At 36.6% G+C, this 24,455-nt stretch overlaps 2 protein-coding genes and 1 pseudogene across 2 annotated transcripts; all 3 read left to right on the top strand.

Annotated features, from left to right (window-relative positions):
• The first annotated feature begins 382 nt into the window (after nucleotides 1-382).
• LOC123927962 lies at nucleotides 383-466 on the top strand (annotated as a pseudogene).
• Nucleotides 467-5,582: 5,116 nt separating this feature from the next.
• On the top strand, nucleotides 5,583-9,635 carry LOC123947547 (fatty acid-binding protein, adipocyte). The gene is made up of 4 exons (XM_046013861.1): nucleotides 5,583-5,711; nucleotides 8,133-8,305; nucleotides 8,882-8,983; nucleotides 9,431-9,635. The coding sequence occupies exons 1-4, from the start codon at nucleotides 5,639-5,641 to the stop codon at nucleotides 9,479-9,481; spliced, it is 399 nt and encodes a 132-aa protein (XP_045869817.1). The 5' UTR covers nucleotides 5,583-5,638; the 3' UTR covers nucleotides 9,482-9,635.
• An 11,045-nt stretch (nucleotides 9,636-20,680) lies between these two features.
• On the top strand, nucleotides 20,681-24,365 carry LOC123947553 (fatty acid-binding protein 9-like). The gene is made up of 4 exons (XM_046013875.1): nucleotides 20,681-20,753; nucleotides 23,367-23,539; nucleotides 24,051-24,152; nucleotides 24,315-24,365. Exons 1-4 carry the CDS (start codon nucleotides 20,681-20,683, stop codon nucleotides 24,363-24,365), a joined length of 399 nt encoding a protein of 132 aa, XP_045869831.1.
• Nucleotides 24,366-24,455: the final 90 nt, after the last annotated feature.

A 24,455-nucleotide genomic window follows, 5' to 3' on the forward strand; every position in this document is an offset into this window, starting at 1 on the left:
CAAAACAGTGAACACTGTTATGCTGTAAATAAACAAATAAAATAAATAAAATAAAAAAAATAATAAAAAGCTTCTGCACAGCAAAGGAAAAAACAAAACAGAAGGGCAACCTACTGAATGAGAGAAGATATTTGCAAATTACATAGCTAATAAAGGTTTAGCCTATGAAATTTAGAAAGAACTTACATGACTCTGCACCCAAAAACCCAAATAATCCAACTTAAAAATGGGCAGAAGACATGAACAGACATTTCTTCAGAGAAGACATCCAGATGACCAACAAATATATGAAAAGATGGTCAACGTCATTCATCATCAGGGAAATGCAAGTCAAAACTACACATTGAGATATCACCTCTTATCCGTCAGAATAGTTTAAACCAGCTTTGTGCAGTGGCAGTATCGTAGCCAATGAGGTTTATCCGAGGCGCAATTATTGCTAATAGAATAGTTTAAACCAAAAACATAAGAAAGAAGATGTTGGTAAGAATATGGAGATGGAGGAACTCTGGTGCACTGCTGGTGGCCATGCAAGCCGGTGCAGCCACTGTGGAAAACAGTATGGAGGCTGCTTAAAAAATTAAAAATAAATAGAATTACCCTATGGTCCAGTAAATCATGCTACTAGGTGTTTACAGAAAAATTACAAAAACACTAATTTAAAAAATGTATGCACCTCTATGTTTATTGCAGCATTATTTACAATAGCCAAATTATGGAAGCTGCCCAGTGCCCATCAATAGATAAATAGAGAAGATGTGGTATATATAATGGAATATTACTCAGCCATAAAAAGAAAGAAATCTTGCTGTTTGCAACAACATGGATGGAGTTGTGGGAGGGGGTATAATGCCAAGAAAAATAATTCAGAGAAAGACAAATATGGCATGATTTCATTCATATGTGGAATTTAAGAAACAAAACAAATGAACAAATGGAAAAAGGGACAAACCAAGAAAGAGACTCTTAACTATAGAGAACAAAGTGATAGTTACTGGAGGGGGAGACCGGTGAGGGGGTGAGTGAAAAAGGTGATGGGGATTAAGGAGTCCATTGATCATGATGAGCATTGAATAATGTGTAGAATTATTAAATCTCTATATTGTACACCTGACACTAATATAACACTGTCCATTAACTATACTGGAATTAAAATAAAAAACATAAAAGTAATTTTTGAAAGCTTCTTGAGGGAAATCTCTGTCTTATATGATACATAACTTAGTGGACTTGTTCATAGAATATTAGCCTTCCACAGGATGGCCCATGTGTTTGGAATATAAACTGAGCTGCTTTTAAAGACACCGTCCCCTTAAATAAGTCTGGTAAGCTTATTTTGTTACTCTACACAACTGAAAATGTGAAATTTTTTTATGTAGTTGCAACAACTTTCTTATATATTAATTCTTTCATTGATATTTAAGTTAACAAGTTCCTATACTATAGGTTACTATTTTTGTTTATACGAAATTATTAAAGGAGCCAGTGTTGTTTCTAGAAAATTTCAATATGCCATTTCTCCAGCAATGATGCAATGATCAGACACTACCTATGTTGACATAGGAACACGAGGATACTGGCTCATGGAAATATTCCTGAGGAAATTTTACAGGAGTGTTATTGGACTCTCAATTCAATTTTATTGAATACTCAGTTATTGGGTATGTTCCAATAAATAATCACTATAAAAGCTCCTGCCTTAATGGAGCATGGACTCTGTTCACCAGAAACATACATCTGTACTTTTGTCATGGTTTAATAGGATCATATGTCTATGTGTGTCCTGGGTTAGTGATGTGGTCATATTGAGGTGAAACTGTCATGAACAAGAATGGAATCCGCAAACTCCCGCTGTTCCCTGTGTCTGAAATATCTTTTGTCTCATCTTTCCATGACTGTTTTCTTCTCACCCTCTAGTTTCAGCTCCATTGTCTACCTCCTTTGACTGACCTCCCTGAACTGCCCCATCTAGCGTTGCCAACCCTATTGAGCAGCCATTACATCAGATCCTTGTTCTGTTTTCTCGAAAAATCACTACCTAATGTTGGTTTACTTATCTCCTTGTGTATTATCTTCTCCAGAACTGGAAGGTAAGCTCTATGAGAACCAGCAAGTGCCTAGTAAGGTTGCCCATACTGAATCCCCAGTGGCTGGCAAAGTGTCTGACATACATGTTGAATAAACAAAGAAACCTTGATGTCACTATGAGAGTATAAAATAGTGCTACTCGATAGAAACTTGTGAACCCCATGTGTAATCTAAAATTTTCTAGTAGCCAGGTTAAGAAAGTGACAAACATTGAATTAGTTAATTTAACTAATCTTAATAATTTAGTAATTTTAGTAATGTTTTATTTAATCTAATATACCAAAAATGTCATAATTTCAACATTTCATAGTTTACATAATCAGTGCAAGAATTTTCAATGAGATATTATACTTTTTTATATTGTCCTCAAAGTTCAGTGTGCATTTTCTCCTATTAGTACATTCCAACTCAGATTCTAAATTTTCTTTTTAAATACTTGATTGACATTTAGATTTCATCAAATTTAGATTCTACAATTAGAAGAGTAGATTCACATATTCAGGTTCTCCCACATATTTTAAAAGTTTCCCAGTAACTGTATGAGGATAATTTCTTAAATTTTAATTAGAAGTAAATAAAATTAATAATTCAGTTTCTGAATCCTACTAGCCGCATTCCAAGTATTCAGGCACCACATGTGACTAAAGACGATAGCATTTGGGCAGTCCACCTCTAAAAAAATGTTTAAATTGCAGTGTTAAGATACACATGCTCTATTGTTTAAGTGTGATAATCATTTGAAAACCTGTCTGAAGCAATTTGTTACTAAAGGTAAAGCATCAACGTATATTTTTAAAAGTAAACCATTATTCAGGAGGCTGGAGAAAATATCTGCCAAAAAATATATCTGATAAGGGACTATTATCGAAAATATACAAAAAACTGTTAAAGCTCAACAATAAGAAAACGAACAACCCAATTAAAAATGAGTCAAACGGGGCACCTGAGTGGCTCAGTGGGTTAAAGCCTCTGCTTTCGGCTCAGGTCATGATCCCAGGGTCCTGGGATCCGGCCCCGCATCAGGCTCTCTGCTCAGCAGGGAGCCTGCTTCCCCCTCTCTCTCTGCGTGTCTCTCTGCCTGCTTGTGATCTCTGTCAAATAAATAAATAAAATCTTTAAAAAAAAAGAGTCAAACACCTTAACAGACACCTGACCATTTAGGATGTACAGATGGCAAATAAGCATATGAGAAGATGCTCCCCATCATATGCCACCAGGAAAACGCAAACCAAAACAGCAGTGGGCTGACATTCCATACCTGTTAGAATGGCCAAAATCCAGACCACTGATAACATCAAACACTAGTGAGGTTGTGGAGCAACGTAGCTCTCATTCATTGCTCGTGGGAATGCAAAATGGCACAGCCACTTTGAAAGACAGTTTGGTGGTTCCTTACAAAATGAAACATACTCTCACTATATCATGCTCCTTAGTATTTACCTAAAGGAGTTGAAAACTTATGTGCATATAAGAACCTGCGTGTGGATATGCATAGCAGCTTTATTCATAACTGCCAAGTCTTGGAAACAATCAAAATGTCCTTCAGTAGGTGAATGACAAACTATAGTACGACTAGACAATGGAGTATTTTTTCAGCACTTATGAGAAATGAGTGATGAAGCCATGAAAGACATGGAGGAAACAAATACATATTACTAAGTAAAAGAAACCAATCTAAAAAGGCCACATACACAACTATATTCTGGAAAAGGCAGAACGATGGAGACAGTAAAAACTACAGTGCTTGCACAGGTGGGGGGCTTAGGGATGTGGGAAGGAGTTGAACAGGCAGAGCCCAGAGAATGCTTAGGGCTGTGAAAATGCTCTATGATATTATAATGAAGGATACACATCATTATACTTTGTCCAAACACACAGGATGTACATCAAAAGCGAATCATAACATAAAGTATAGATTTGGCGTGATTATGATCTGTCAATGTAGGTTCATCCTTCGTTAAAAAATGTGAGTGATGTTGATCATGGGGAGGCTGTGAATGTGTGGGGGCAGGGGGTACATGAGAAATCTCTGTACCTTCCTCTCAATTTTGTTGTAAACCTAAAACTTCTCTTAAGAAAATCTTAAAAAAGATAAACCCAAACCGATCCAAAACAAAAAAGCAACCATTATTAATTGAGAACAGTGTCAAGTTATCACTGTATTAAGTTCAATCATTTTTATTTGTTTGTTCAGTGGGAAACAGATGAATTTTTAATAGCAAGTCTACCCGGAATGGTACATCACCCATAGTCCATGTATCTATGCAACCGTCCAGAGTGGATGGATATTATTACCGTGCCATTAACAAAGGCAACAATTAACACTTACTATTGTAACATGACTTTATCAGGCCTTTATAGCAACTTGTTTGCCTACAGAAAAACCTGTCTTTTATAGAATCCTCTACCTCAAACATTTCTGGGGAGCCCTCAGGATACCTACAGGAGTCTGTGAATCAATCGTGTGTGCCGCAGCTGCTACTCAGAGAGGTATACGGTGTAGGGATTCGTCATGATGCAGTATTTTTATTGCTTTTTTTCTTTTCTAAAATCTGTATATGTTCATGGCAGTTCGATGCACATACGGACATCTTCTATCGTTCTGGTGTGGGGTAGGAGGAGACAGGAATATTTTAAGAAAGTAATCTCATGAATTATTCACTATGCAAAAGAAGGAAATAATATTTTGATAGTGTGTGGCCACCACCACTCATCATTTTCAAGTAAAGCAACACCATTTAGATCTGGATAAATTTTGAGCTCCTAATAACATAATTCAGGATCTGGACGGATTTTCTCAGTATAAGGAGAATATTTTGGAAGGGGGCTTATTTTTTTTTAAGGCCACAATACTATGGAAATAAATACTATGTTCTCATTAAAGATATGGAAAGAATGAGATCAAATCATTATTAACTGACAGATTCCTGATGGATAATTTCTTTTTCACTCATGCACAACACTTGAAATGAGAAAACTAAGGTACTTTAAGATGCCATTATTTATTTTGTTTTAGTTGGCAAATAATTCCCAAGACAGTTCTGTCCCCAAGAGCCTTTGCAACTCCTGAAGAGTCCGTAAAATAATTCTTATGTTCCTCAATTCCAAAGAACCACGTAACTGCAATGTTAATAGAAACTCCAGAGAAGAGGGTCAAGGTTCATCCCAGGATAATTATCCTACTCTACACTGGGATAAATATGTATGGAAATAGTAGGTACAAATTCAATGCACTGGGCATTAAAGTCAAAATAGGAATGTTGAAAATATTTTTTTGAATGCTGAAAAATAATTTGTACTCTAAGCCTGACCATTTGCCAGAGAGAACCAAAGTTGAGAAATTTCTGTTAAAAACATGACTCAGAGGAAAAATTGCAGAGGCTGGTAATGAAGGAAATGACCTGATGCCATCCCCAATTGGTTATTCCTAAGATCACATGATCTGGGCATCTTTAAAAGGAAGTTATCTGGATTCAAGAAGGTCATAGCACCTTCCTGAGAGCTACAGCTTTTTTCCTCATCTTGAAGATAATCCTAGAAAGTTCATAAAATGTGTGATGCCTTTGTGGGTACCTGGAAACTTACCTCCAGTGAAAACTTTGATGATTATATGAAAGAAGTGGGTAAGAAACTCTGTTGTGGGGTGACTGGATTTATACCTTTTTCTCTGGGGGAAGAAGGTTTATGGCTGCTTTTCATTCTGGAAGTATTAGCCAGATAGGAAATGCTGCTTTCTATACAGAGGCTATAAAAATAGCAAGTGAGAATCATTTGTCTGGAGAAACTTTCGAGACCAAAGTCACAACTGATGCTTTCCTATAGGTGAGCCAATATGAAAAAGGATCTAACTAGAATTTTTATGGTCCACAGAAATGATAAGATTTTATTTCACTGATTAACTGGGCTACCTTTGATTTACTTGGCTCTTTGCCTATTGCTCATTCTCTCTTGCATATAAAATAAATGAGACTATATTTATTTCCTAGGAGTCAGTGATTTCTATTTGAAGCTGAAAGCACTGTATTTCTCTTTTTAATGTAATTTTTAAAGTAAACATCTATTAATTATTTTATTTTCTCAGCTGTCAATCTGTTAAAATGTGTGGTTGTTTCATGGGAGCCAAAATCTTAATTTCAGGAAATATGTCACTTTAAGGGGTTAAATATTTTTTTGACTAGGAATTACATGGGATGTCATAGGATTATCGAGTCAAAAGGACAATGTTCTATCCATAATATAATTCCTACTGGATTATGGAGGCTTTTGGGCTTCTAGATTCTGCTAGTATTGCCATTGTGTTATGTGAATGTTCCGTGGATAATCACTGTGGTGAAACAAGGGGGTGTGGAGACTGGTTCTCACTCAGACAGCTTCTACCTTGAAAAGCCCTCTCCTCACACCTCTACGAATGATAAGGTTGTATAAAGGGGTAGCAGTTTGCAGGGGGGTGGTCCTTACAGAGGGTAGGATTTAATCTATCTTAAGACTTCACCTTTCCCTAAATCACATAGTATATATTTTTTCCCTCTTCTGTAAGTACTACTATTTTCCTTGTTTATAGACAGGAGGGCATTTAGGGACTTCAGCATAAGTGAGATCTAACTTTCTAGACTATCAACTAGTCGTGATTCAATAAAATAATGCGTATGTGCTGATAGAGAAATGTCAGGATTTGCGGCTATTTTGCTCTTGATTCTTAAGAACATTTTACACTTTTAACATTTATCTTTAAATTCTTATGCCACTATGTTTGAAAATTGTAAAGCACTGGTGATAATGAAAGACAGTAAGGTATCTGCTGGAATTTGTTGTTCTGACTGATGATCAGGAAGCAGGTCTTAGTTTCGTCAGTCAGAGAAGTACTGTGGAGAATGTAATTTTCCCCAAGGTCAGCCAGTCTGGAATTATACTTGATGTTGCATCCATTCATTATACTGACTCACTCCATGTATGTGAAATTATATTTTATAACAGAGCCAGGACTTGATGAAGCGATGTATCTTTCCACCTGCAGCCATTTTCCAGATAGGAAGCTAAGAAAGAGCCTCAGCATCACTTGATTGTACAGTAATTCTCTCCCTCTTACCCCCTATATCTAACCTTTGGTACAGATAAGTAGTCTTTAATAAAATAAGTAGCTGAGGTTTATATACATGTGTTAAAAAATTCAACACATCCACAACTGTCATAAATTCCGTATAATACACACAGTGACAGCAAGTTCCCACTGTCTACATTAAGTTGTAAATTGTTCATCCTTTCCATTACTTACACCCCCAAAATTTCCTTTTTTAAAAGAGGGGTTTGCAGCTGAGGTGACTGAGAACCAAAGTATTGAATTCGAAACTTACTAAAATAGTGATTCTTTAAAATTGTGCCTTTTGGAGAAATTTATCAAAATCTTCATTTTTGTAGTGATTTGGAAAAGCCAGGAAAATAGGACTTGGCAACACATGCCATGAAATGTGACTTTTGTACACCAAAACAGATTATTTTTTTAAATGGAGTAACTCTATATTCATTTTCAAAATCCTACTGAGAATTCTGTCTTTGACTACGGATTTTTGTTTTCTAAAAAGGAAAGGTCAAGGTGACCCAAGTGTTTCTTGAGTTGTGTAAAATGATAGTTGCTGCCCTAATGATTGAGATGGCCGGTTGGTTTGAGAGTACAGGGAATATGTGTATATATATATATATATATATATTCCAGAAGACTTAATCTTTTTCAAGGTTAATGATGTGTCTTCTATGGAGTTGTATCTGAAACCCAGAAGAAGAAATTTAGATAAACCTACACTTAATCATGCCATGGGTTTCTTTGAATATTAGCCTGCCTTACTTACTTGCAGCTGTTGTTTTATGAGGCTTTTATAAAACTCACTGGTGTCTTTTTTCCTTTTATGCACACACACCCACCTATACACACTAACACACCTACACACACACACACACACACACACACACACACTGCAGCTCTGACTTCATTAAGGATGTGAAGGAAAATTGTGAACTTGACATTTTGTTTTTTCTTTTTCCAACTGTAGGGGTGGGCTTTGCCACCAGAAAAGTGGCTGGCATGGCCAAACCCAACATGATCATCAGTGTGAATGGGGATGTGATCACCATTAAATCAGAAAGCACCTTTAAAAACACTGAGATTTCCTTCAAACTGGGCCAGGAATTTGAGGAAGTTACTGCAGATGACAGAAAAGTCAAGGTGAGGAAGAAGGAATTGGAGCAGAATAAAAGCATGGTTTCTAGAAGACTGCTGCCCATAAAAAGCCATTTTGTATAAAAGGAGGGGAAACTATTCTATCACAGGTCAAATATCCCTGACTTCCTAGATTTAAACCATGTTGCCTTTGATATTTAGTTGGTGAATCTTCTCCTTTCTACAAAGTTGTCTTTATTCTTTTATAAAAGCGATTAATACAATTTGTCATGCAATATATAGATTTGAAGTGAATTAAAATAACCTAACAATGTTAGAGAATATTTATGAAAGAGTGGATACAAAAATAGAAAAATTACCTATAAGATTATCATCTCAACATAAATTTATTATCCATATTTTTATAGTATTATTTCAAGTATGTGTTTTTGTATAATATTCTGATCAAAATGTATTCTTTGTATGCTATTGTTTTTGACACTCATTTTTGTTTTAATATATCCTTACAATTTAGAATGCTTAATGACTTCAAAATATTCCTTCATTCAAAAGTGATGTATTTTGTATTTTGTTTTCCTCTACCACATATCAGTGGTAATCATTTTTTTATTGTGCTCACAGAGCATCATAACCTTAGATGGAGGTGTCCTGGTACAGGTGCAGAAGTGGGATGGGAAATCAACTACTATAAAGAGAAAACGAGTGGACGATAAACTGGTGGTGGTGAGTTTCTTCCAGTTGCTTAATTCTAGACTCTACTGCTAGGTCCTCTTATAATCTACCTAAAGAAACAGACAGTCATGTCTGCTTACATAGAACAAAAAAGATGATTCCGTTGGGATTATGGTTTCACTCTGGCAATTGCCCTTTATGCTTTTAAGTTCAGTCAAGGTGTGCTGTACCCCAAGAAGCATTCTGTTACTGCTCTCAGCACACACTGTATGGTATGATGCATTTCTGGTTATATTTCTCACTCACCTTATACATTATAAAGCTCCTTGTGTTTTCTCAGGTCTTTATATCTCCCTAACTTACTACACTATCAAGTATATATAGGATCCCAGAATGAATGTTTTCAAATAAACAATTTCCTTCCCAGTATTGAAGAAGACAATAAATAACCCATGATTTAGTCTTGTGTTTGACCAAGAAATTTTTTTGTGTGTCTAGGAATGTGTCATGAAAGGTGTTACTTCTACCAGAATTTATGAGAGAGCATAATTCAAGGAACATCAAGCTGAAGTTTGCATCGAACTTTCATTGGATATATTGTCCAAACATATATTGTTATTTTCTACTAATTAGCAAGCAACTAATTTACCCCAAACTGATTTTATTCAATGTGGATGTGTTTGTTAAATAAAACTTTTTAGATTTGGAAGGCTATGTAATGATTTATTGTGCTGGATCATTTATTACTCATAATCCAATGAAGGAAATAGAAAACTGTGTTTTTGTTTTGTTTCTCATGTAAGTCATATGATTTTTCATGGTAATCCAAGGCAAAAAATAAACATTCATGAATTTTCCACTGTCTTAGGTAAGAGATGATAAATTTGTTATTATTGAATATGCAGTCCTTCTGTAGCATGTTTACAGTCAAGTAACTATCTCTCAAAGACCTAAGGTAATTTTAAATGTAGTGGAGTGGCCCGCAGCCAGCTGGGCCGAATCCTGCCATTTCACATCTCCCTGTCCTGGAGCACTGAGAAAAAGAGCAGCAATACATCGTTGCAGAATAATAAATTTTAGTCTGAAAAACTATTGGTAAACCAAGCTATCGCTGGAATCTCTCAAAAATTAAGTGCAAATAATCCCAAAATGTTCTTTCCAGAAAAGAACAGCTTTTAATGAGTAATGATGCAAATGTTCTTTATAGTGGTTTCCAAAATTTTTATTTCTACTAGGGAACTTTTTTATTAAAGAAAATATTGAGTATGTTCCAGAACTTTTTATTCAAATAAAATCTCCATGGAATCCCAAATTAAAAAAAAAACAACTGACAAAAATGATAAGGAGGCTTCCCAAACGGAGGAGTGTGTGTGTGTGTGTGTGTGTGTGTGTGTGTGTGTGTGTGTTTATGTGTGTGTGTGTTAGAGAAAGAGGGTTCTTCTTCCTTTTGTGGCAACTTTGAAGCTACTCTAGAAATTATTGGAGTTCCACACACATAGATTAAAACTTCTAAACTATATACTTACATTTTATAGTTAGCCGAAGTCTGTTAGTGTGCTGCAATTGCTATAATGCTGCTTGTTATGCTTCCTTTAAAAATAAGTCCATTAGGTTTGTCTCCCTCCCAATCCCATCTTGTTTCATTTACTCTTCTCCTATCCCCCTACCCCCCCATGTTGCTTCTCCATGTCCTCATATCAGGGAGATCATATGATAGTTGTCTTTCTCCGATTGACTTATTTCACTAAGCATGATACGCTCTAGTTCCATCCACGTCGTCGCAAATGGCATGATTTCATTTCTTTTGATGGCTGCATAGTATTCCATTGTGTATATATACCACATCTTCTTTATCCATTCATCTGTTGATGGACATCTAGGTTCTTTCCATAGTCTGGCTATTGTAGACATTGCTGCTATAAACATTCGGGTACATAAATGACTTTTAATCTCACAAAACAAACTGGGGGTTGCTGGGGGGAGGTGGGATTGGGAGAGGGGGAGCGGGCTATGGACATTGGGGAGGGGAGGCGAACCATAAGAGACTATGGACTCTGAAAAACAACCTGAGGGTTTTGAAGGGTCAGGGGTGGGAGGCTGGGGCAACCTGAGGGTTTTGAAGGGTCAGGGGTGGGAGGTTGGGGGAACAGGTGGTGGGTAATGGGGAGGGCACGTTTTGCATGGAGCACTGGGTGTTGTGCAAAAAGAATGAATACTGTTACACTGAAAAAATAAATAAAATGAAAAAAAAAAATAAGTCCATTAGGGACGCCTGGGTGGCTCAGTTGGTTAAGCCGCTGCCTTCGGCTCAGGTCATGATCCCAGCGTACTGGGATCGAGTCCCTCATCGGGCTCCTTGCACTGCAGGGAGCCTGCTTCTCCCTCTGCCTCTGCCTGTCAGTCTGTCTGCCTGTGATCGCTTGCTCTCTCTCCCTCTTTCTGACCAATAAATAAATAAAATCTTAAAAAAAAAAAGTCCATTATTTTCTGAATAGTTATTTTATGTACAACACCAATATATGAAAAGGTCAGAAGAGATGAAATAAGATCCTATTCATAAGAATTTACCTTCTTTGCAAAAACAGAGAGTCATACTTTCACTTTGGACTAGTTGGAGGTTTGAAGAACTCCAAAAGAGAAGACCTATAGGGACTGATTCAGACAATTCTTAATGAACCAATATTTATTAAGTACTTAATTTGGTCCCAGGCACTTTGCATGCTTTACTTCATTTATCATCAAAATAATCCTATAAGGAGATTTTAGTATTCCTGTTCACAGATGAGGAAACGGAGGTTTAGAGTTTAAGTGTATAAAGCTAAATAGGGAATAGACATAGAATCTGAAATTCAAGAGAGCAACAGTGGCTGGGATATACATTTAGGAGCCATCAGTATCCCAGTGGTAATTTAATTCATAAATGGTGATAAGATTATCCAAGGATAAGGGAGGCTTAGAAAAAAGAAAGACTTGAAGGCGGCCAAGTGGATGTCCCAGCCTCCTCAACTCAACATGTTCTACACTAACTTGTTAATGCTGCCACCTTCCACCCACTCCCTCAAACTTGTTCAGCATCCTATTTTCCAAAGCTCAGTTAATGTCAGGATGTTTTGTCTAATTGCCCACTCCATAAATCTTAAAATCATCATTGACTATGCCTTCTTCTTCACTCTACAGCATCTACTTTATTTTTAAAAAAGCATCTATTAACTTAAAACTTCTTTAACGTTTGCTTTTCTCATTCCCATTGCCAATACCGCCAAACATTTTTTTAAGTTACTTTAGGGCTCTCCTAATAAAGCTCCCCCTTTTACTCTCCATTCTCTTTTCTCTTTTCTAAGCCCTGTAGACTTCATAAATGATAGTTACACAATAAAAATTTGACCTGGACACACACTGATGAAAGCCTTTAAGTGGCACCCATTGTAGCCAGAGAAAGTCCAATCTCCGCACATGGCATTCATATTTGTCTTATGCTTGCCTTTTCTCATCTCTCTGGTTTTTTTTTTTTTTTTTTATTTGACAGAGAGAGAGAGATCACAAGTAGGCAGAGAGGCAGGCAGAGAGAGAGGAGGAAGCAGGCTTCCTGTGGAGCAGAGAGCCCGATGCGGGGCTCGATCCCAGGACCCCGAGATCATGACCTGAGCCGAAGGCAGCGGCTTAACCCACTGAGCCACCCAGGCGCCCCCATCTCTCTGGTTTTATCATTGTTCCTGTCTTTACACTTCTTGCTTCAATCATACCAAACAATTTTCTTTTCTTTCTTTCTTTCTTTCTTTTTTTTTTTTTTGCCTCTAGTTGTGTGTGTGTTCTGCTTCTTTCTGTCTAGAATTCTCCCTTCCCTCATCCTGAAACTTCCTCATCCCTTAATCCCTTTCCTTCACAAAATTGCACTTGGCACCACTTCTAATTATGTGTATTTGTGGATCTAGTTATTTTTGAAAATTTCTTCTTCAAGTTTAATTCTTATTTTTCAGATGGTATGGAAGCATAGAGTAAGAAGATCCAGTCCAATGTAAATTTGCTAGATAAGTTGATTTCTTCCTTCTGTATTTTCATAAAACTAAGGCCATAGACACAATAGAAAACTCTGAATGTCAGTTCTCAAATTTATCCTGCCTGGGACTTCTTTGAAGCTCGAAGAATTTTCCATTGTCTGACATTGCTTTATATATACATACATATAATATATACGTATGTATGTATGTGTGTGTGTATATATATATATATATATATGTATATATGTATACATATATATGTATATATGTATATATATATATATATATATATATATGAGCATAGAGGTAATTCTACACTGAAAGGAAGAGAGATAGGATCAAGAGAATACTTCTCAGAAAAACAGATGTGTGGATATAGAGTCAATCTATATCTTGAAGTGGATATGAAAGGTTCAAAAAGCTATTCACTTAGTCTTTGGAAACTGTGAGACTCAGACAACACCATAGGCCAGCATATCCTTTCTTTTCTCCAATTCCCACCACGAACATCATTAAACTAAAATTTCTGGCTTAGAAATACTTCTTCCAAAGCCCAAAGCATTACTGACTTAAATTTTTCTTTGAAAATGATGCCTCAGTTTTGAACAGGTGACCTAGCCTGCTTAGAATAGTGATTTTCACCCAAGGCATTACTGTGACTTGAACCTTTGTGTGGTATGTCAAAATAAGTTACCACCCATAACAAAAATTTATGAATTATTTTACTTTTAAAAATAAATTACTTAAATTCAACATTAACTTGTAAAGTATTATTTTTTTTTCCACAAACTGTTCTTCTATTTGCTTTCTTGAATGGGAGAGAAAAGAGGTTATCACTTGTACATGAAAATTACTCAAGGGTTTATGAGCACTTGTGAAAGTTATTTCTCAGGTGCATTGCTGCTGAAGGGAAAAATAGATTGTGAAGTCTTGAGTCGAAATGTGTAAACCTCCAAGATGGCTGTTAGGTAGTGGGGTTTTTTTTGTTTTTTGTTTTTTTTTTTAAATCGTTGGGGTCTAGCTCTTAAGCAATGTATTTATAGCACTCCTAGCCAGACTGTATGGGTACAGGAAGTGGCTGGTAAAGGAGTGAGGCACAGCCCTTGGATAGCTTATTAATGACCGTCTCTCTAGTTAGTGAGATGTTGAATAAGAAACTTGAAAAACAAGAAAAAAATGAACCTAAAGTTAGGAGAAGGAGGTAATAAAGATCAGAGCAAATGAATGAAATAGGAAATAGAAAAACGAGAGAGAAAATAAACCAAACCAAAATTTAGTTTTTCAAAAGATCAGCAAAATTTAGCTAGCTGGACTAAGAAAAAAGACAAAAGACTCAAATTACTAAAATCAGAAATGAAACTAGCGACATTACTACTGATTCTACAGAAATAGAAAAGATTAGAGAACACTATTGTACACCAACAAATTGGATAACCTAGATGAAATGAACAAATTCCTGGAAATACAAAACTGACTAAGACTAATCCATGAAGAAATAGGAAATCTAAATAGACCTGTAACTAATAAAGGGACTGAGTCTGTAACAAAATATCTGATAAAGAAAAGTCCTGGGGGCACCTGGGTGGCATAGTGGATTAAAGTCTCTGCCTTCCACTTGGGTCATGATCCCAGAGTCCTGGGATCGAGCCCTGCGTTGGGCTCTCTGCTCAGCGGGGAGCCTGCTTCCTCCTCTCTCGCTGCCTGTTTCTCTGCCTACTTGTGATCTCTGTCTGTCAAATAAATAAAATCTTTAAAAAAAAAAGTCATGGAGGCTAATTGTTCCACTGGTGAACTCCACCAAATTAAAGAAGAACTAATGCCAATCCTTCTCAAACTCTTCAAAACAAACAAACAAAACACCAACAATAAAAAAAAAAAAACAAAAGCAAAAACATGAAGAAAAAGGAAGACTCTCTAATTCATTTTGTGAAGCCATATTACCCAGATACCAAATTCAGACCAAGATAGTTGAAAAAAATTAGCAATATCCCACATAAATTTTGAGGCAAAAATACTTAACAAAATTCTAGCAAACAGAATTCAGCAGCATATTAAAGGGATTATACACCATGACTAATTGGAATTTATTCTGGGAATGCAAGCATGGTTCAACATACAACAGTCAATGTAATATACTGCATTATCACAAGAAGGGGGAAGAACTCTATGGTCATATCAAGTGGTTCAGGGAAGGCATTTGACAAAATTTAGTACACTTTCATATAAAAACAGTCAATGGACTAGGAATAGTAGGATACTATCTTAACATAACAAAAACCAAGTATGAAAACTCCTCATTGAACATTAAACTCAATAGTGAAACCTAAAAGCTCTTCCTCTATAACCAGGAATGAGACAGAGGTGTCAGCTTCTTCTATTTCTATTTACTATGTTACTGGAAGTACTAGTCAGAGTAATTAAGCAAGAAAAAAAGATATTCAAGCTGAAAAATAAGAAGTAAAATTATTTCTGTTCCCAGATGGTATGATCTTATATGAAGAAAACCCTAGAGATTCCACCCACCTGAAAAAACCTATTAGAATAAATGAATTCAGCCAAGAAGTAGGATGCAACATCAATACACAAAAAAACAGTGTGTTTCTATGCACTAATGATGAACAACCTGAGAAGTAAATTAAGAGAACATCTCCATTAAAATAGCAGCAAAAAGAATAAAATATGTAAGAACTTAATTAAAGGAATTAACTTCTGGTAAATATTCATACAATAAAAACTACAAAACATTTCTAAAATAAATTTTTAAAAGATATAAATAAATGGAAGGATATCCCATGTTCATAGATTGGAAGACTTAATATTGTTAAGATGTCAGTATTACCCAGAGCTATCCACAGATTTAATGGAATCCCTATCAAAATCCCAATGACATTTTTTTTTGCAGAAATAGAAAACCCATTCTAAAATTCATATGGAATCTAGACACCACAAGAAGCCAAATCCTGAAGAAGAAGAACAAAGCTGGATTACTTCTGGATTACTTCCTGATTTCAAAACTTACTACAAACCTACTATAATCAAAACAGTGTTGTATTGGTATAATGATAGACATATAGACTAATGGAATATAATAGAAAGTTCAGAAATAGAGCCTCACATACATTGTCAGATAATTTTTAGTGAATGTACCCATCAAAGGGTAAAGGATGGTATTCAACAGAGGGTGCTGGAAAAGATATCACATGCAAAAGAATGAAGTTGGATCCTTACTTAACACCTTATGCAAACATGAACTTAAATGGTCCATGATCTAAATATAAGACCTTAACTATAAAATTCTTAGAAGAAAACAGGTTAAAACTTCATGACACTGCATTTGGCAATGATTTCTTGAACATGAAACCAATGGCACAGGCAACAAAAGAAAAAATAGACAAATCAGACTTCATGAAAATTAAAACTCTGTGTGTATCTATTGTGTTGATATATACTACTAACAGAGTAAAAACTCAACTCACAGACTGGGAGAAAATATTTACAAATCATATGTCTGATAAGGAATTAATATATAGAATATAGAGAGAACTAAAATTCAATAACAAATAAAACAAGCAACTTGATTCAAAAATGGACAAAGGATTTGAAAAGACGTTTTTCAAAGAAGATATACAAATGTCCAATAAGTACATGAAAAGATGTTCAACACTACCATTCACTAGTGTTTATGCAAATCAAAATTACATTGTGATATCATGTCACATCCATTAAGATGGCTGCTATTACAAAAAACAAACCAGGGGCACCTAGGTGGCTCGATTGGTTGGGCAGCCAAATCTTAGTCTCAGCTCAGGTCATGATCTTGGGGTCCTGGGATTAAGGCCTGCATTGAGCTCCTTGCTCAGTGGGGAGTCTATTTGGGATTCTCTCTCTCCTCCTCCTCCCTCTGCCCCTCCACCGACTCGCTCTCTCTAAAATTAATAAATAAATCTTAAAAACAAAACAACATGTTGGTGAAAATGTTGAGAGACTGGAACTCTTGTGCACCACTGATGGGAATGTAAAATGATATACCTACTATAGAAAACAGTATGGTTGTTCCTCAAAAAATTAAAAATGTAATTATGTGGTCCAGCAATTCTGCTTCTGACTATACACCCCCAAAACTGAAAGCAGGGTCTCAAAGAGCTATTTGTGTACCCATATTCATAACAATATTATTTACAATAATTAAATGTAGAAGCAGTTCAAGGCCCATTGACAGATGGATAAGCAAGACGTGGTATTTACATACAATGGAATATTACTAAGTATTAAAAAGGAAGGAAATTCAACATGAATGAAACTTAGGGAATTTATGCTGAGTGAAATACACTAATCACACAAAAAATACTGTATGATTCGATTTATGCGAGGTACTTAGAGCAGTTAAAATTGTAGAGACAGAAAGTAGAATAATGGTTGCCAGAGGCTGGGAGAAGGGGACAATCAGGTTATTGTTTAGTAGGTACAGAGTTTCAGTTTTTCAAGAGGAAAAGAGTTCTGGAAATGATGGTGGTGATGGTTATACAACAATGTGAATAGAATTTAATGCCACTGAACTACACATTTACAAATGGTCCAGATGATTTCATGCTACATGTATTTTACAACAAAAAATAAATCTAGTGTGGCTCCGGCTAAAACAGTATCTGTCCAGCAATAAATTACCAGACATACTTCTGAATACTGCTGTAGCTGCCAGTATATTTTTACTTTTCATCACTACTCCTCACCAGGGAAGAATGTGCCATCTCAAAATTAAGCCTTATCAAAAACTACTTAATATTTTAAAATGTCACAAGAAAAGAGTTAATATAGAAGGTGAGATGTTGGAGAAACACATAAAAATGAGATAATGGAGAAAGAAGCATTGAAACTGTCATGAAAACAAGATGTTGACTGTTCTATAACAAATTACTGTATTCCAGTTCCTTTGCTAGGATTAGAAGTTAAGAACATTCTCAACTGAAAAATTTTTATTTGAGGGAATGGTGTTTTTTTCATTTCGTTCTGTTTTGTTTTGTTGTTTTAATAATCAAAGAAAAAGCCCAAAGGTTAGTGGTAACAATGGCAGACTTAGCAGAACACTTTATTAGTCAAGAAGGGAGACTTGTATGGTAACAATGAGACACGGAGCAAACACAAAGGGAGTCTGAGAATCCCTCTACCATCAGATGACTGTAATGAAAGACCTATCATATGAGCAAGTTGGGAGAGAACAGTGTATTACAACCTTGCCTATAGTCACTGTTAGAGAGATTAAGATCAGTAATGAGGGGAGCCGTCAATTAAAATGAAATAAAACTGCTTATTCCTTTTGTTACTCATTCATAAAACATTCATTGACCACCTATAATACACCAGGCACTGTCTTAGGGATCTGGAGGTGAGCAGGGAATATTTTCTTTGCTTGATACACTTGTAAAATAATTCAGAAGACAGCTGGAAGATCACTAGTTGCAATAGTATGAGAAATGTTCCCTAATACACTTCTGTTGGAGTATAATTGTTTTACGTACTAGGGATCGATTAGCTCTGAGCCAGTTTCCCAGAGACGGAAGTGTTTGAATCGGAACTGGAAAGGTGGGCGTTGCTGTGTATGAGGCCAAAATCATATGATACATGTATTTGGTTGTTTTGAGAGTCCACATCGATCATGTGGGCAAAGCTATTTACTTACTCGTATCAATTACAAAGGCTTAAGCTGCGAGTAACAAAAACTCAGACACATGTTGTTTAATAATAATGAAATTTATTAATCCATGTATTCAAAATTCCAGAAATAAACTGGTCTTCGTTCCTCCCCACTTTCCACTCTGCCATCCTCAGTTTTGATCTCATCTTCGAATTGGGAACAGAGTGGATGCAGAAGTTTTACATATCATACAAAAAAGCAAAATGTGCAGAGGAAAAGAGACAGTGTCCCTCTGGCTCCTTCTTTTAGGGGCAAGGGACTTTTATGGAGGCCAGAATTTTTACTTTCCCTTCTGTCTCATGGGACAACTGCATTCTAAATTGACCACAGGGTTGATTTCTGAATCAATCAATGGAAAAGAAAGTGGAACAAGGATGATTATACTAATGTCACCTTAGCCCACTGGCAGACGTATATAGCCATCGTGGCTTGCTATCTTTCAAGCAGACAATGTAAATATACATCTAAAACCAGGAAAGCAAGATCTGATCATTTGTTCTTTATTTGAACATCACCTCTGAGTATGTTTTCAACTGTTAAGGCACTTACTTTGGGGAGGGGTCTCAGTTTCCTGAAACTGATTCTGGGGTTTTCGCTTCCCCTGTTCTGTCCCCGCCCACACACACACATAGTACATCTATAAAGATACAGCATTGTAAATTTCATCTTTATGTGTTTTCGTCAAAAGAAATTCTTTATCCCACTTAAGTTATAACATTGTGGTGCCAAAATGTCAAACTTTTTTAAAGTTTGTTTTTTCCATAAACAGATGATTTAAATAAGTATTTCTCAGAATTGAAAAAATATTTGACCCAGGCAGAATATCGTATGAATATTCTTTTTCTGGTGTCTAATTTTCCAGCCTTCTTCAAAACAACTGGAATTCAAAGCTGAGCTATAAATCTTGAGCCTCTGAATCTGATCCTTTTCAGTAAAGGCAAAATTGCAAAGCCCATATTATGTGCATTACAAAAGATGATTTCAGAAGTCACTGTAGAGAGATTTAAATTCTACTGCCTTTGCCTTTTAGAATGCAGATATCAAGATGCCCTTTTCCTCTCTAAAACTTCCCCTCACAATTTCAAGTGATATCTTTTTTTAAAATTTTATTTATTTATTTAACCGACAGAGATCACAAGTAGGCAGAGCAGCAGGCAGAGAGAGAGATGGGGAAGCAGGCTTTCCACCAAACGGAGAGCCCAATGCGGGGCTGATCCCAGGACCTGAGATCATGACCTGAGCAGAAGGCAGAGGCCCAACCCACTGAGCCAACCTGGCACCACGATATCTTTTATTTTATTTTCAAGGAGTATTTTAATAATCAAGATTACCTTGTGAGCCTAAAAGATGAATTTTCCAAGCTTTAGCTCCACATCCTTTTTAGGGCTTAAGTCACAAAACAGCAGCCAATGGTAATTGTTACCTTTCTTCCCAGTGGGCAATTACTGTTGATGAACAACAATGATAATATTAATAATACTCTATACCTCACTCCAAGCAACTGAAGACATTCAAGTTACATTAATATCAATTCATCAAGCCTGCAAGGAAGGGAGGGGAGGATATTATTTTAATGAAGAATGTACTCTGGAACCATGACTTATCCAAACAAAAACCAGCTGAGGTGGACCAAGCAAGGATGTGCTTCTATTATCAGGTGGGAAAACAACCTTAGTCAGGAGTTTATTGGACATTTGTTGGGATATTCCTTCGGAGTTGACTCAGCATTCAAATTTCAAAGGGCTGATGTATTGAAAATTGTCTCCATTCCACAAATAATATTTGTCAGGTGACTTGGGGGTATAAATCTCTTTCCTAGAAGCTATAATCATCGACTTAAATTCAACTTTACAAGTTGATTTTCTGTTTCTCAATTTGGAGGTAAACGGAATGAGTCATGCTGGCACCTAGAATCTTCGGTCTTGCTGCTGCCCATTGGTCATTGCAGACAAGTCACATGATGAAGATGCCTTTTAAATAAAGGGACTGGCAGCACTGCATTCCCTAAGTTTCTTTGGCTTTTGGTTGTGAGTGCTTCTGCTCAGCAAGCTTTCCATCATGATTGAGCCCTTCTTGGGAACCTGGAAGATGATCTCCAGTGAAAACTTTGAGGAATACATGAAACAATTGGGTAAGAAATACCATCACGAGATTTGGAAACTGACAATACATTTTGTGATGTGGTTAGGTTTGCATTTTACAATGAATTTTCCTACAATTCTCTCTTTTGTGATCTTAGGAAATAGTCATGTAAGATTAACAAGGTTTGTGTGTCTGCTTTTGATTTTTTTGGTTACTAGCAATAGCTGTCTCTGTAGCATACAAGGTTCACAGAAACTTCCTTCTAGTCATTATCTGTATATTTCGGTCCATTTATCCTTTTTGAAAATATTTCTTCATCCTAGGCCCTCTCTACCTTCATCATTTCAACTAACAACATTTCCTACCTTCAAATTTACAGATAGTAATAGTATCTATGATGAAATTTATCATTTAAATTTGTTTCGAGGTTTGCTTTAAGTTATGACTTCAAAAGAACAATAGCAACAAATGAAATTTTTAGTTGGTTAATATTTAAAGTCTTCATATATGGGGAGATATTTTAAAAATATTTTGAAGAATTTCACATTTTTAAAAAATATTTTATTTATTTATCTGACAGACAGAGATCACAAGTAGGTAGAGAGGCAGGCAGAGAGAGAGAAGAAGCAGGCTCCCTGCTGAGCAGAGAGTCCGATGTGGGGCTTAATTCCAGGACCCTGGGATCATGACCCGAGCTAAAGGCAGAGGCTTTAACCCACCGAGCCACCCAGGCACACCCAGAATTTCAAATTTTTTATTAAAGAAATGGAACATTTGCTCATCGACTCTCTCACCGTTGGCTATTTCTCAGAAGTATAAACCCTGTTTAACTTTTAGCTCTACACTCAAGTTGATAAACATCAATTACAATGGCTCAGAACTATAAGAACTAAACTGTTCTCACTAATGCTAGAAGAAGGGTAATTATTTAATATTTGTTAAGTAGTTTTCAATATTTAATTAAAAGAAGTCTCCTTTGCAATAATAAACTGTGTATAAAGCCAAGAATTTTCTTCTTTAAATTTGGCTGAAATGATCAATGCATAACGAGTCACTGTGTGCATAATGGAACATGTGTCCCTTTTTCATACTCAGTATTAACTTTCCCAGGGAGCTTTAAGAAACATATTTCCCTGTTTCTTCATGGATTCATAGACTCTCCTGTTTTGAGTTTAAATATGGCGGCATCTAAGAAACTTTGGGCTTATGGCAAGAGCTGTTTTGATTGGGAGCTGAGCTTAGGCAGAGACTAACAGCTGAGAGCCTACTGTGTGCCATGGCCATGCTAAGTCCTTTCACTTCATCTCCCAGCACACCTAGGAGGCTAGTACCATGGTCATTCATGTTCCGCTACCGAGAAATCTGAAGGTTAGAGAAGGGAAATAGCGCTTGAACTCACAGGTGACAAAGCCCGCACGGGTAACCGTCCGGCTCTTCTCTCTTTCGTGACCTGCAGGTATCACTGCTTCTCTGTAGTCAGGTGTGTCTTGTCAGTTCCACAATGTAAATGTAAAATCGAGTTCGATATTGATACTGAGAAAGAGGACTCCGCTCTTTGGCCTATCCATTACACGAATCAAGTTTGACAATGGGACATCCCCAGCCTGAATAACAGGTCCAGGCTCTAAGTCAAATTGTGCAGTTTGCCTACTTCCTCTTTTCTTGGCCAGATCTGAATGTAATCCACAAATAAGAGAGGAGCTTGGACTTTATTACCTTTTTGAAGGATATTTATTTATTTATTTATTTATTTATGGGAGAGCAGGAGAGGGGGCTGAGGGAGAGGGAGAGAATCCCAAGCAGACACCCTGAGCAGGGACCCTGCTCAATCCTATGACCCCGAGGTCATGACCTGAGCTGACATCAGGAGTTGGACGCTTAACTGATGAAGCCACCCTGACACTCTGGAGTGTCATTATCTTTTAGAGTAGTTTAGGTACTCTGAAAATTACATTTCTTATTTTGCTTTTATTTTTTTAAGTCGCTATGATTCTTTTTTTTTTTTAAAGATTTTATTTATTTGAGAGAGAGGCAGTGAGAGAGAGCATGAGCGATGAGAAGGTCAGAGGGAGAAGCAGACTCCCCGTGTAGCTGGGAGCCTGATGTGGGACTCGATTCCGGGACTCCAGGATCATGACCTGAGCCGAAAGCAATCGTCCAACCAACTGAGCCACCCAGGCGTCCAAGTTGCTATGATCCTTAAGACTATTAGAAAACCTGTAGCTCTGCTGATTAACAGACACATCACCTAGAATAAGCCTCTCTATGTCTCTAGGACACTGTGTACTTATCTCTAAAATGAGGATAATAACACCCTCTTCACTGTTGTTAGAACACCCCACGAGGTAAGGAATGAGTTCTGATCCCCTAAAAGATACCAGACAGATACACATTTTAGATGAAGCACGAGTCTAGAAGATTTTAGATGAAGCAAAATAGCCTTAAAAAGTGAATTTAGCTTTTCAAAATGTCAAGTGTAATTACTAGATATACCTTCTGAATGGGCTTGCTTGGCTCAACCCTGCTATCACAGTGAGCACTGAAGAAATTATAACACATTACCCAAAACCTGAACGGAGGAAGAATATATTCTCTTTAAATTGCTTTCCGAAAGGGTTGTTAGCACTTCCTAAATGTCTTCTGAAGGCGTGTTGCCTTACAGGGATGAGCACAGCAGCCCGGAACCTGGCAGGGTTAGCAAAGCCAAGAATCAGTATAAGTGCCAATGGGGATGAAGTGAACATCAAAACAGAAAGTTCCTTCAAGAACACTGAGATCTCCTTCAAACTGGGGGAGGAGTTTGATGAAACCACAGCGGACAACCGACAAGTAAAGGTGAGCACTAAGCCTTCCTGGTGTTCTACAGTCCAGAAACAAACAAACAAACAAACAAACAAACAAAAAACCTAGAAGGTCATTGAGCATGGTTCATACATATCTAACTTGATTAATGACCAAGTCAGTTTGGGCTTGTTTTGTTAATTACTATTGAACAGCTCTAAAGCCGACCCCTTTGCAAATTATGCTGATGGTTAACAGGGCCAAAAACCTGGACATGTTTTCATTTTTTTTTCCTGATCTCTCTTTGTCACTGTATTAAAGAGTATAGAGAAGAGAACAATTATTCACAATAGTTTAGGTATTGTTTGTCTGGAGAAGAAGGGCATTAATTGAATAATCTCTTGAAATTTCTCTAGTTTGATGATATTAAATTATGATGAGAACTGAGGGGGGAATTTGGGAGGAAAAGAATGTCAAAATAGAAATGAAAAGTAGATGTCTAGTCTTCCGTAGTTCAGAGTGTAGTGAATTGCTATCCCTAACTGATTCCTTTATGCATTTACAGAGCATCATAACATTAAACAATGGTGCAATGATTCATGTCCAAAAATGGCTTGGCAAAGAGACAACAATCAAAAGACAAATTGTAGATGGAAAAATGGTAGTGGTGAGTTTTCAATAAATTGAATATTTTAGATACTCCTATTTGACGCATGCCTTTCGAGTTCCTCAGTGGCTGTGCATCCTGAATTGAGAGTCTGGGGAAGGAGGTGCAGAGCAAGTTGAAACTGTCATCCACCAACTCTAATAGATCCCTTTCTGCTTTTAGGAATATATCATGAATAAAACTGTCAGCACTCGAATTTATGAAAAGGTATGAAGGAAATGTCTACATCAGTGGAAACTTGTTCACTAACAGGATGCTGGGACTTAAAGAAGATATGCCTCAGGGCCGGTGATTTAAAAATTG

Source organism: Meles meles, chromosome 1 (assembly GCF_922984935.1).
Source record: "Meles meles chromosome 1, mMelMel3.1 paternal haplotype, whole genome shotgun sequence".
In the NCBI taxonomy this organism is placed as follows: Eukaryota; Metazoa; Chordata; class Mammalia; order Carnivora; family Mustelidae; genus Meles; species Meles meles.

Excerpts from the sequence above, each read along its gene's own strand:
- LOC123947547 (XM_046013861.1), top strand. The coding sequence starts at position 5,639 with ATGTGTGATGCCTTTGTGGGTACCTGGAAACTTACCTCCAGTGAAAAC. Across the intron at positions 5,712-8,132 it reads TGATTATATGAAAGAAGTGG|GGGTGGGCTTTGCCACCAGA; the intron begins GTAAGAAACTCT and ends TTCCAACTGTAG. Across the intron at positions 8,984-9,430 it reads TGGACGATAAACTGGTGGTG|GAATGTGTCATGAAAGGTGT; the intron begins GTGAGTTTCTTC and ends TTGTGTGTCTAG.
- LOC123947553 (XM_046013875.1), top strand. The coding sequence starts at position 20,681 with ATGATTGAGCCCTTCTTGGGAACCTGGAAGATGATCTCCAGTGAAAAC. Across the intron at positions 20,754-23,366 it reads GGAATACATGAAACAATTGG|GGATGAGCACAGCAGCCCGG; the intron begins GTAAGAAATACC and ends GTTGCCTTACAG. Across the intron at positions 23,540-24,050 it reads CGGACAACCGACAAGTAAAG|AGCATCATAACATTAAACAA; the intron begins GTGAGCACTAAG and ends ATGCATTTACAG.